The sequence below is a fragment of the Colletotrichum orchidophilum genome, assembly GCF_001831195.1.
Source record: "Colletotrichum orchidophilum strain IMI 309357 chromosome Unknown Scaffold_1.1, whole genome shotgun sequence".
In the NCBI taxonomy this organism is placed as follows: Eukaryota; Fungi; Ascomycota; class Sordariomycetes; order Glomerellales; family Glomerellaceae; genus Colletotrichum; species Colletotrichum orchidophilum.
The window spans coordinates 587,603-600,944 of NW_019172957.1; the positions used below are offsets into that span (position 1 = coordinate 587,603).

At 51.2% G+C, this 13,342-nt stretch overlaps 3 protein-coding genes across 3 annotated transcripts; 2 read left to right on the top strand and 1 right to left on the bottom strand.

Annotated features, from left to right (window-relative positions):
• Nucleotides 1-557: 557 nt before the first annotated feature.
• CORC01_00093 (uncharacterized protein) lies at nt 558-856 on the top strand (the record flags this gene model as incomplete). The annotated part of the gene is made up of 2 exons (XM_022611751.1): nt 558-756; nt 819-856. 2 exons carry the CDS (start codon nt 558-560, stop codon nt 854-856), a joined length of 237 nt encoding a protein of 78 aa, XP_022481756.1.
• Nucleotides 857-6,796: 5,940 nt separating this feature from the next.
• On the top strand, nt 6,797-7,627 carry CORC01_00094 (uncharacterized protein; the record flags this gene model as incomplete). The annotated part of the gene is made up of 2 exons (XM_022611752.1): nt 6,797-6,858; nt 6,913-7,627. The coding sequence occupies 2 exons, from the start codon at nt 6,797-6,799 to the stop codon at nt 7,625-7,627; spliced, it is 777 nt and encodes a 258-aa protein (XP_022481757.1).
• Nucleotides 7,628-8,301: 674 nt separating this feature from the next.
• On the bottom strand, nt 8,302-9,465 carry CORC01_00095 (endo-alpha-1,5-arabinanase; the record flags this gene model as incomplete). The annotated part of the gene is made up of 3 exons (XM_022611753.1): nt 8,302-8,387; nt 8,437-9,049; nt 9,199-9,465. The coding sequence occupies 3 exons, from the start codon at nt 9,463-9,465 to the stop codon at nt 8,302-8,304; spliced, it is 966 nt and encodes a 321-aa protein (XP_022481758.1).
• Between the last annotated feature and the right edge of the window lie 3,877 nt (nt 9,466-13,342).

The window sequence follows — 13,342 nt, forward strand, 5'->3', positions numbered from 1 at the left end:
TAAATGAACCATGCAGCGGCCACCTATAAGCCCCCGAGAATTGTTGCTTACCCGCGAATCATGTCTTGCCTCATACTTTCATGCTGTTTCTTAATGTTTCTAATAACGGACATAGAGGCGCTTGTCTTCAACGCCCGGAACCTTAAATGGAGCCAGAGAAAACCGTCGCTATGGCGGCTACACGCGGGATCAATGTCTGTCAACATCAGATGATGTTTGATGAAGAGACAGACGCGAAACTCTGAACAGAACTTGATCTTGTGACCAAATGCCCCGCCACCTGCTCTTTTATTTCTTCCGCCTCCATCCCAGGTGATATAGCAAAGGTGGCATTCGTTGTTCTTCAAGCTCCATCCAACCCACTTCAACTGCAGCTTTAAAATTCGGGTTTCACAAGTACCTCGAAATACCGTCGTAAGTAAACAAGTATCTCGATAAGCCGTTGTAATCTTCCTTCTTAAGCTCCATCGACTGCTGACTGATTCACTCTCAGAATTCTTTCGTAAAAAGCCCTGCTAGAAGACGATTATCACGTTCATTCGAACTCGAACTACAATATGTCAGAAAGCCCTACTACTGCTTCACGAAACCAAAGAGATCCTGGTAGTCCAACTATCACGGGCATCCCCTCCATCCTCACAGTTCTTCGCGAGCCTGAGTCTTTCTCCACTATAGACGACCGGCGAGGGCAACAGTACCGACAACAATCCCCGGAGACTGCCTCCAAGTTGGCGCGTGAGACCCTCATTAGCATGTGTAAGACCATTGGTCTGGTCGGCGCGCAGCTCAACAATGGAACAAATGATTCCGATTTCCAGCTAAGGCAGCTTATCCACTTGGCACGCAACATAACTAAGCGGCTTGACAATCCTGAACCAAACGGGCAAAACGGACATGCCGGCCCTCCTCGCATGGATTAGTTAAGGAACAACGTGGGCGTTGGAAACCAACCAAATTGTTCACTTGAATACTTGGATGGGTGGTATACTTGGAGAATCACGGCGTTGATGGGAGGCTTGTTCGGAATAAAAGCCAGTTGTCGGGTAGGACACTCTCCGGCCGGGTGGAAACATACAATAGCATGAAGCCCGAAAACGAAATCCCAAATATTTTTCGGCGGTTTCCTCCCATATCAACACACTTGACAATCTCTTGAGTCCCAACTAAAAGTGACTGAATCTCCTTAGATTCATTCTAGGCCATTGTATGTCATCAGGTCTCAAGATGCCAGTGAACACCCGCCCCTGGGTAATTGGCTATTAGGTAAACTCGGTGGAGGGCAATCCTCCCTTTTCGTTCTTTGTTACATCAAAATGAAGTATAGAAGCTACCAGGCTATACCCACATCACGCTCTGACTTACGATGATTGAAGTTCCTTTATCCCTCTTTCTCATACTGTGGTTGTCCCACCTGTTTCTAACTTTCTTCGCCTTGAACTCAAGGCCCGAGTACTTGTATGTTTACTCAACCCCCATGTTCTTCCATGACTTTGCTTCATTCAGCTTCGTGCTTGCCAATCCAATACTTAGTTGGTCGCAGCAAGGGAAACCATCGTTTCATGATACTAGCAACAGCAACATCTCGTCTCCCAAGTCCTCGACTTTAATAGAAGCGTGGCCCCTTCGCCATCCCCGATAGCTTACGTGGCGCCTAGTTAGTCCGTGGAGCAGGATAGTTGAATGAGCTGTATCGCCGATAGACGCAGCGCTACCAAGCGCATAAATTGGAAAAGGTTAGTGGTCTCGTCATTCTCATACATTGATGTCTTCTATATAGTTAATATTTCCTTCACTTATATTCTGGTAGTTTTGATTTTCAACACAGTATCGCCAATTTTTGAAGTGACTGGATGAAGTCTTAGCCTTCAAAAAGTATCCCTCAGAAATTCTTATCAGTTGATCTAAGATTTCTTATGAAACCCATGATTTGAAGCTCTCCTTCAAAAATACGATGTGGAAGGGCGTGCCTGAATGAAGTTTGCAAAGTTGTAGTCACGGCAGAGGAACGTCATTGCTTTGCTTTTTGTGCCATCTTCAGATCTTGTTATGGAAAGGTATCAAAATATTGCAGCAAAGGATCACCCACTCCGGGAATCATTCTGCAGTTTTCTTCGTATTTTCTAGTGATACTATAAATCGCACCAGGCCTCTGTCCTGTTGGAATATCCAGATGCGTATCTGTCGCTCCCAGTAGTCTTTCCCTTGACCTTCGTGTGGATTCCGGCGACAAATTGAGTCAACATCGTACTGCAAAGAAATGACGCAAGGCGTGCTCGCTTACCTACGATGGCGTTTGAAGATAATTCTCTACCGTTCTTCAGCATCATCATCTCAACCTCTGATTTCAAGTGGGCTTACAGGGATTCTACTCAAAAATTTCTCAGTCTTTGAATTATAAGCCTTTAACCTTTGAATGGCAACAGCCCGAGTCTACTAGCTGTCCAACCCGAGAGCTAGAAGAATCTTCACGGTATCGGAGTCCAGGGGGATGCCCTGTACTCCCATGACCTACGTGCCGTAGCTTCGCTCCACGATTTTCATATGGCGTGTATTACGGTATCCTCCTCGGATATGAGGCGTTAATTGCTGTCCGCGACAATGGGCGACGTTTTTGTGGCACATGGAGAATAACAGGGGCGACCCTATCACGCGTCAAATGACATTCATTCAACCTATGGCACAATTACCTCAGCGAAGTGTGGTCGAATTGTTACTCCATAATTACATTCCATTGTGGCATCATCCAAGTCTCGTCAAAGACATAGTTGACTTCTGGATTGCTAAATTTGTGGGAGAGTCTTTCTGGTTCCAAATTTCAAGATGCTTGCCCTGAGCTGTCACTCCGCTCCGAAGGGCAAACCGGCGTTGTAACATCTTGATTTGGCTCAAGTGAGTTGCAGACGAGTCTTTCAAGTGATCTAGGTTTAGGGTGAAACTTGACCTGGCAGTACCTTACGCAAAACACTCTGTATGGCCGTAATAGCCAAAGTCTTAGATCTCGTCACTTGCAATGATTCAAAGAGCCAATCACTACCAGTGGAACTAATTGTCAGAGTCGCCGAGGCCTTGTCTATTCGTTGGCACTCAAGCTTGTTTTCCGGGATACCTACCCCGAGGGCTTCAGCCGACGGAATACATGGACCACCATCTCCCTCCTTGATATTGTGACCTCTGTGAACTTAGGCCTACTGCCTCTTATCCGAGTCGGTGATCATGACACCCTTTATAGCAATGAAAATACGGCTTCGGCGGCCTCGATTCCTTCGTCCAACAAACAGGGTTACGGAGGATCTAACATAAAACGTGTACGAGCCTCTGAATTCCGACTTATCTTGTCCAAAGCTTTACCATTGGCGTCGTCTATTATCGGCGTGGCCAACTCAATCTAGTCGTGTATGAAGTAGACACAGTTGAAGAGACGAGCAAGAAAATGCAAGACATCTTGAACAAGTCCCTGAAGCCTTTTATCGGCGATAATCTGGATTCTTTTACCACCAACGTCATGACATGTGCTTCAAAAGACCTTATCAGACATCTTCATACGTCGTAAACTGCCAATTTCCCAAGAGCCATTCATCAGGGACTGTCAGGTCTCCTCCAATGACAAGGCACCACCGTTAGTCGCCATGGATAGTTCTCTTGCTTTGGTACTACGACAAACCAGCTTGAATAAGGCAGCTACCCTTGAAATCCAGTGAGATGGCTTCCCAATGTTTTCAATTAAGACTCTGACTGATATCGTCATGCTCTATATAGCTAAGCAATTCGACAAAACGATTGCGACACAGACGCGCACTTATTACGTCAAATTTGCCCTTGAGAAATTGCCTGGACTGCTCTCAGAAAATCAATTGAGATGCTAGAAACTCACGCTGACGACCCGGTAAGTCATTTCCGTATCTAAATGGGAGATGTTGACGTTGTTGGGACCCTCGAATCATTACAGTCTAGTCTTGACATGTTGGAGAAGTTGCTTGAGGCAGGGCAGACCATAGTCTCGGTAATGCATAAGAAGCAAGAAGGACCCGTTACTCAATCAAGACTTGGATCAGATGGTTAACAATTCGTTTCAGTCTCCGTTACCGGGCAACATTGATTCTTCAGCACGAATGGGAGTTTAGTCAACTTGGGTGGATTGAAGGAGAGACAGACTTCCTGTGCCAAGATAGCTATGCGGGACATCATCATCACATGCAGATATCACGTTCAAACTATATGCAATCTGTGATCTTTCATTTGGCAATGCAGACATGGGTTCGCCGAGGTTGCTTGCATATGGGACATGCACGCGGCCGCGAGATTCAAGTTGCCACAAATGTATCCGTCAAAGCGGGCTTCAGCTGAGAAACACAGACTATTCGTGGAATGGAAATGGGATTTGTGCATTATGCCGGAACTAAAGAAGTGAGGCGAAAAGTCAAAGCATAAGGTAAGTAAGAAACGAGAAGGCTGTCTAAGCTCGAAACTCTGCCGAGCGCTAGGGTATTCGTCCGTCAGCCCAATAGTTTTTCCCAGCACTGAAGTTTATCTACGGACGAAACGAATGTAGAAACAAAACGCCTTTTCCAATGTGGAAGGAAACGATGAGGAACCCTGCATTATCGATCATTTGTGGCCGCTGTCATGGTTTGAAACTACTTCGTGGCAGGGAGCCAGAGGCAGAAGAGGTTTCCGAGTCCCTCCGCCACTCAAGGCATTGGTGGAGGCCCGCCGCTTTGGAAGACTTCATTTTGCCGACGATCCCAGTAATTCGAGCATAAAAGAATGCGAGTCAGGAGTAATCTACTTCTGGTTCGTAACATGGTTTCAATGACACGGACGCAGCAGTATGTTTACCCAAAGCAGTTTAGAGCGAACTGACCCAAACAGCTTCAATCATTCCCTCCCGGCCTGTCTCGTTAATGTCTCCACTAGTTCACTTGCAGTTCCCTTATCTATATTATTTTGGGGGGTAGGCAAAAGCCATAACTGTGCATTGGGCGTATTGTGCTCATACAACCTGCTGAATGTTGGGCGTGACCTTGGCTGCTTGGCACAAAACCATGTTGGCGATGAACTGCACAAACTAACAAAACCGGGAGTATGCCGGCTTGACCGGACTACAATGCCAGTTTCTTGTCCGCTGCTTCGAGACTAGATCGCATTACATGTCATTTCATGCTTATTGCGTTCAAATGGCCCGATAAACATTGGACTTGGTTGACAGAAGACACGTCACACAGGCATGGCATGTTGGTCTTTGGCCAGAGCTTGGATGGACAACATGCTGAGATAGCTTTGTAACCACCATGTCGAGGACACCTCAGCATCCCATAGCAAGGAAAGAGAAGAGCCTGGCCAATGAAGATTCTTTAAAACCCCTCAGACGCTGAGGAGATTTACAACTGGCGGATGAGCTGCAGAACTCCTAGGGGTTCGGAGCCGTTTTTCTTTCAAGAAAACCCCGTGGGGGAAGTTACCAAGCCAAAATCCGAATTATTACTGGAATCTATATGTCCGGCTCTTTTGCAGCAGGCTGCTTCGTTGAGAGTTTACTGCTGTCGTGGGATCGGAAAGTTCTGTCGGCGTCTATCAAGCAATATGTCAGGTGTTCTCTTGAGTTGAGTTTTCCTCTTTCATCCATGAACTAAGCCGTCTCTGTGCAAAATGGTGTGCGGCATGACCAAGCTGCGGCATGCACCTCAAGATGACGGTGGTTATCGCAGTAGTTGGGGGAAACCGGTGGGGAAGCCTGCGAAGTTTTGACTGACAGCTGACGTTTTACCCTATGGCAACCAAAATGTAGCGTTGCGGCATCAATCAGCGAGCGTTGACTTTGCGAGCTTAGCCTCCTCTCAATTACAATTTTTTTTTTTCGACTTGAGGATTTTACTCTCTGGCCCCTCAGCCAAGTGAGGCTGTGAGAGCGTGAGTGAAAGTTAGGCTGAGGATTAAAAACAGAGGATCACTTGTGTTTGCGCCAGGTCTCGTGAATCTCGAAGATACGTCCCCAACTCTTGACCATGGCTTGCTACGGGCATGAAAGAGCATGAAGTCGTTTGAATCAACTGAAGAAAAATGGAGCTGAAACTGTTCAGTGAGTTTTGAAGCGACGCAGTAAGCATCCCAGACCCGCCAACGGCTTTTCGAGAGGATGGGACTGGAAGACAAGGAAGAGCCAGGTTAGCTGCCCTGCTTCAGTCACTAGCTCTGGAGATCACAAACAAACACAAACTTCAGACGGTCCTCTTTGGAGAGTTCGTTCATGGTTGCCTCGACATTTCCGCCAGCCGCCTCCTGGCCCTCACGAGCCACATATATCAGGGTGGGCGGCGGTGCCAACAACCGGTCTCCGCCACCGGACTGTGCATCCAAACACTCGCCTCATTGGCCATAGCCTCTACAGAAATTGCCTTTTGTGGACGTAGATAGCATGATAGACTTTCGAGCAATAGGAACTGCTCATGCTAGACATCTTCCAGAAACGAACTGTTGGAGACAGGGCACCAGAATGATGCGATCCCTTGGGGAAAGCCAAGAATGGTAGGTAGAGTGGAAAGAAGCGGCCCATGGTCCTCAGAATATGAACACAACTGACTACTTAAAGGAGAACCTCCTCGACCTATGTGTCCCGAATTTCCTTCCTATTTATCATCATCACTCATATTTCATCTTTATTCCGGTACACCATCAGTCACCTGCTTTCACGACCACATACCACTAATCCTTAATACTATATTAAGAAATACTTGAAGAACTTTGGCTTTCCGCCAACTTTCCCTGCTGCACAATGCATTTCTCCAAATCTCTAATCATCATGGTCGCGGCGACCATGGGTGCGAATGGCGCGCCATCCAGCATGGGCTCCCGTGAGCAAAGGTATGCGGCCCTAGTAAATTTTTCGACCTGAGAGAGCAAGCTAATATGCCACAGCGCTCTAAGCCAGCCCGTTGTCGTCGCCCGACAGGCCCCTCCAGCTGTTCCGGCTGCAGCCCCCCCTGCCTCTGTTCCTGTTCCTGGGCAACAGGCAGATGGTGACAAGAATGGAGGCGACAAGAAGAAGGGGGGTGGCGACGGAGATCGCAACGATGGTGATCGTGGTGGACGTGACGGAGATCGCAATGGTGGTGATCGAGATGGTCGTGATGGAGATCGCGGCGGCGACCGAGACTGCCGCGAGGAAGATCGTGGACGCGACAGAGATGGAAGATCGTGTTGTGTCCGAGGAGGGCGCGGAGGAGGGCGCGATGGCGATCGTGATGGTGAACGCAAGGTTGCTCGCCAGGATCGCAACGGAGACCGCGATGGAGAACGCGGTGGAGACCGCGATGGTGATCGGAACGGCGGTGATCGGGGTGGCCGAGGCGGTGACCGCGATGGTGACCGCGAGTGCTTCCGTGACGGCGATCGCGGCGGCCGCGGTGGTGATGGCGAGAGACGCCCTCCTCCTCCCCCGGCCGCTCCTCCGGGCTTCCCCGCCCCATTCCCCGCGCCGCTTCAGCCCCGGCCTGGATTTCCCGGTGCGCCTGGCGCCTATCCTCCTGGATTCCCTGGCGCGTTCCCCCCCGGCCCTCCTCGTGACCCCGACGGAGACCGCGATGAGGACAAGAAGAAGCCTACTGAGGACAAGAAGCCTGCGTCGGTATAAACCATTGGGCCGATCGTGTACGCTTTAGAATTTGGTTTGAGTCTTGGAGGAGGATATAGGTGGCACATACACTTGGCTTTACTGATTGAATGCATGCTCAACGCACGAGAGCCTTCTCAGTGAACTTAGAGAGACTGTGGACCAAGAATTTAGTTAATTTGTAACTGCTCCGCATGAAATACAATGCTTCACTCGTTGGAAAAAATATAAGATCTATCCAGTCAGTAACTACAATCACTGACCAAATTCTTGAGCAGGTAAGAACCCGGCCACGAGATGTGTAGAGGCTCGGGGATGGCGTCAAATCCATCGAACATAGCGCGCCCAGTCTCGAGGCTATGAACAAATGGTAGCCGGTAATGCCAGATGAGGCCCTAGCCACCTCCCGAGAGGGCAACGTAAAAACCCATTTCTTTGACACGCAGGGAATAAGCATTCATCTCGACAGCTAGACCAAGAGTCAGCAAGTGGTATTATGTGGAAAAAAGGTCTAGAAGAAAGGACGGGGTCTTATTTGGAATGAGTCTCACACTCTCCCATCACAATGATGATGATCTTCTGGGACGCAAAGTATGTACATACATGCCCTCTTGTATACACGGGCCAATACTGTCAACAGGAACGCAGATATAACGAGCCTCTGCTATTGTCAATTCCTCCAGTCCTTGGAGATTCTAGACAGAAGGCCAGCCGCTGGACCAAGAGATGACGTTCCAGCCAAAAAGAGTCTGGGAATCGGCAAAGCCAATGTCGGTGTTCACTACGATCGTTAGACTTGATACGCGCCAAAGCCAGCAATGGCAACTCACTGTAGTGGTAGTAGAGGACGGCACCGCGCTTGGAATCAACCAAGACACCCTGGCCACCGGGAGCATATATCTTGTCGTGAGAGGGGAGAAGAAGAGTACCGCCGCCCGCCAGGCAGCTCTTGCCGCTCTTGTCGGTGTAAGGGCCATTCACAGAAGAGGCGCGGCAGACAAAAATTTTGTATTCATTCCCGCTGGTCGGGCGGTTTGCGTCGAGTCCGCAGCAGGAGCCCGAGCTGAAGAAGGCCCAGAAAGTACCACTGCGCTCAAAGACGAAAGCACCCTCGACGGGCTGAGGAGCGGTGGTGTTCAAAATGATATTGTACGGGTTACCATTGGTCTTGGTCGCGGCCGCGTTGAGAGGCACCTGGAAGATGTTCTGCCAAAAGGAGCCGAAGTTCAGGAAGTAGTTGCTGCCGGACTTGACGAGCTGAGCATCGATGGCGTTGTAACGGCTACCGGCCGAAGAAGCCACACCGATGGCGCCGTGGTCAGTCCAGGAGCCGAACTCCATGGTGGTGGAGGTAGCATAACCAATGGCCGAGTTCTGGACGCCGAAGGAGGAGACGGTATAATAGAGAATGTACTGATCGCCAACCTTGTTCACATCGGGGGCCTGTGAACGACATGACCGTGAGTATGTGCTTCGAGAAGCGGATGTCTCGTCCAGCCTCGTTTGAGGACTGGATCCTTTGAACGGAACATCGAGGAAGTAGAAGAAAAAGAAGAAGAAGAAGAAGAAGAAAAGGCTGAAGCGTGACATACCCAGAGATCATCATTGCCCTTGAGGTTGATGTTGCTACCCAAGGGTAGAGCAGCGCCTTGGTAGGTCCAGGGCCCAACCAAATCGGGAGCCTTCCAGATGCCGATCTTACCGCCAGTTTCGAAACGAAAGAATTGACCGTCATTGCGACGCACGACGGAAGGGTCGTGACTCCGGCACTGACCAGAGCAGGTTCCCGGGTTACCGTAGCCCCGGACGATGGCGCTCAGCAGCGCAGCTGCGAGAGACACGATGGAACCGAAGCGCATGATGACGAAGAAAACTCGCCGAGAGAAGCAGCAAAACAGTTGGTACTATGTAGTGCTAGAAGGGAGTGACTAGCAACGAGGCAAATGGGAGGCTCTCACGAGAGTGGTATGAGCTCGAAGCATGCAAAAGAATGTTGAAATTGGACGGGAACCGACCTACTACCACGTCTGGAAAGAACCGAGATCTCGTTGACCGAACTCTATCACGGAAGCTACCAGGTCGTCGGAGGAGTTTAAATGGCCATGAGCAATAACGCGCCATTGGCACTGATTGGCAGATTTGAAGGTCGACGACTGGGATAGGCCCTGGCGCCGCGATGATGGGAAGACGGGCAATATACATGGAGCAGAGGCTAGGGAGGACTCAATCAATGAGATGAAAGGCTGGTTCAAGTGGTGCCGTCGACCGATCTTGCACGCTACACATGCCTGTACGGCTGGGCGCTCGGCGCTGCGCGTGTTCCGTACGGATACTGGAGATGGGTAAATAATAAGCAATGAAGGATGGGCAATGGAAATGGATGTCTGGGCCAAGGCGATCTAGGCGAGCGAGGAACTGCTGTGTATGCCGCCGTCTGTGGGGAGGGACAACACAGAGTTCAGATAAGCAGAAACCTTGTTCTCTGTAGAATGAAAAGAGAGTGGGCAGAACGGGCCGGCCGGATAGAGGAAAATAAGACGAAACCTGACCATCCGAATGGTGCGCATGAGATGATGAGACTTAAAGGGCGGACTCGACGAGGAACTTTGGAGTCAAGGAAGGAAAAGTTGGGGCTGTTGGGTACGGGCCGTATGCAGCCTGCAACTCTTTGCATGAGAAGGGCGTCGTCACGATGGCATTCGCGCCAACTGTTCCTCCAGATTCTTTGTGTCCAGGCGAGCGAACCACTACCCTTTACGCAAGGTTTTGCAGACACTCTCATCAACGCTGCCTGTGCCGACGCGATCTTGCACCGTCCGGGGACGGTCATCGGCGCATTCTACAGCTCGTCTGTATAGTATAGACTGTAAGTGCGGATAGACATGCAATACTTACTGCATGCGCTTGAACCAAATGAGGAGAAAAGCGGACAGTGGGAATTAGACGGGTTGGACTCCGGCGTGTTGAGACTCCTCCAAGAGTCCTCATATGTTCTTTGAGGGGCATGTTGTCGGAAGCCCTCTGGCCCTTGTCTGCTTGCAGGGAAGAGACGGAATTCGCTATGGTCAAACAACTGAGTGAGAAGGAAACACGGGAGATCTGCCCGCCATGGTGGCATCGCACCTGGAGCCGGAGAGGGTCCGAAGCGATCGGTTCGGGGAAAAAAAGGGGCTGGCTGGATCGTGGCCACGTCTCCCGGCTTAGTTCGCCTACCTCTCTTATTTATTTTCTTAATATTTCACGTTCCCTCTTCATCCTTAGTCCTTACTCTGCGTACGTGTGCCTGCTAGTTGGGACCCGGCTTTATTGGGAGTTGGAATTGTTCGCCGATGCGATTCCCTTGCTCGGTTGGCCGTCCGGATCAACGTGATCAACAAGATCAGCGGTTCTCATGTGGGTGAGAGAAACAACAAGCTTACTGTGTTCGGTGTCGTACACGCTATTCAGTGGAGTTGGGTAACGTGATGGGCAGAGCCCCGGCTCACACGGGCCAAGGCAGGGAGTAATGATTGCCCGTCAGCGTGGCTTTTGTCGGACAATTGGAGCTCAACCCTGACTCGGAGACGGTACTGAAGGCTGAGAGCGGTTGATAAAGCCAAGTGGCTTCAAAACAGAGTCGAAAAATCAGTTGCGTTGGCGATGAAGTCGACTTGCGGCAACGTCCATCAGGCCTTGATGGAACTTGTAAATGTGTTGATATCGCACGCGCTTCATCACCACCGTATTCGGCGTCCAACTCGGACTCGGAGGATCGTGGAATACCCTAGTTTCGGGGATGCGAATGGGCGAATTTGTGGACGATGAGTGGGAATAACGTGGACACCACATGGGTTCAAAGGAGAAGATCTTCCGAGCGCCGTCTCTCGTATCCGTCATTCGGTCTGCAGTCTGCAATGCCGCTTGAAGCATCGAGCTGAAGCCATCGTGAGCGCCATGCGCAGAGGCTGCCCGCTCTCCCCGTGCTCTGAATCCTCGCCGCCCAGATCCCGTAGGAGGGGAGGATCCGGAGGGGGCAGTCGGCCCCTTGCCGAATACCAGGACCGGAGGGCTACGGCTGGTTGCGGTCGACGGCCCGCTCAGTCGGCGGACAGCCCTGTGTCTGTCCAGCTGGAAATTCGGACTGCCCCGCGCATCTGCTTTTTCCGGATTGTCCGACGCATACGGTTTGTCAGACGGGGCCTGGCGGAAAAGGGGCCGGTGTCCAGCCACATGGTCACCGGCCGTGGCCCCAGCCAACACATTCATCGAGAAGCCACACCCACAAAAGGTTACTCTTTGCATGATGGCGGCTACTACATTGTGCATTCATATCTTTCATCTGTGCAAGGCCGGCAGGCTTGCCACATCTTGCGAACTACCTGAACACGCTGACGAGAGACCGAACCCCCCCCCCCCCCTTTCCTGAGTTCGGGCCCTAACATGGCTTAAAGCTCGGGGCTTGGGCAAAGGGAAATGCTGATGGCGACGAGCTTCCTCTTATGACCGTACTAGGCCACCAGGGCCCCATTGGTCCAACAAATCCCTGGCCACTGTAGGATCGAAACGCCCGCACAACGGCATACAGCTGCAGAGGAAGGAAGCCAAGGCGTCGCAGGAATGTGACGCGGAGTGCAGCGCAGTGGAGGACTTGGGATGAGGCCCGTCCAGCGACCGAAGTTGTGTTGGGATGGCGTCGCGCTCTCATTGGTTTTGATTCTGTACTCCCTTCCGTCTGTCGTAGGCTCGTAGCTGGACTGGAGTGGCCATGGCCGCTCGGCATGGACAAGAGGAACGGGCGTAGTCAAGGTCGGAGGGTTGAAGAGGGGAGGAAACCTCTGGGAATTTGGGAAATGATGAGCCCGGCGCTCTGGATCTGTTACGTTACAGAAAGTTGTCAAAACTAGGCTGTGCCGCTGTGTGCCCAAGCCTTATCTCCAAGCCTGCCTCTCTCTCTCTCTCTCTCTCACTCGGATATCTCACCTGTCCCCTGTTCTTCTCACCAGCTGCACGAACTTCGAAGGGCCCGATGGGGTCGATGCCACCATCGTTGTATGGAGTATGGACCCCTACACTACGCGGGCTGGCGGGTTGCAACCGGCATGCCCTCCGCTCCGGCCATGCGTGTTCCCATCCTTCATACCCCATCGACACCATCCAATTCCGAGGGTTCCTGCACCATCCAGTCTTCCTTGGTGTTCGGCAATCCTTCGAAACTACCTCATGCTTGGACTCGTTCCTGGCGCCGTCAAGCCCAAGAATGCCGCATGTTGGGGTATATGTTTTGACAAATTGCGCCCGTCTCATCCACGCGACGGCATCACTGTAGGTAGGTTGGCTACCATTAGTGTGCTCACGCTGGCCATGACGTGCGTTGACAAGTTATCGCTCATCTCATGATGGATGGCTGGGATGAAAGCACGCGCACCTAGCACGCGGACGGAGGGGTAAACATTCCAGGAGTCCAGGAACCACTTGATGTTGGGTCGAGTGTGGGGATTCCGAGCTTTCAACGTTCAGGGCCCTGTGAACCGGCGACGACAAGGTCCCGCCGAGAGAGTTGGGGCGAAGTTTGTGAACTATGTCTGTATGGGTCTTGACTCTTGGGACGGTATCCTGCAGCCAACACACGGAGACTTCGACTCTCGACGATGTTAGTTCGGGGACGTCGATCCAGTCTTTCTGCTTTCACGCGGGCAGTCTTTTGCCGGCCCTCTGCGGGAGTCTTGAACTGCAGGCTATATCAACAGGACGTAGGCA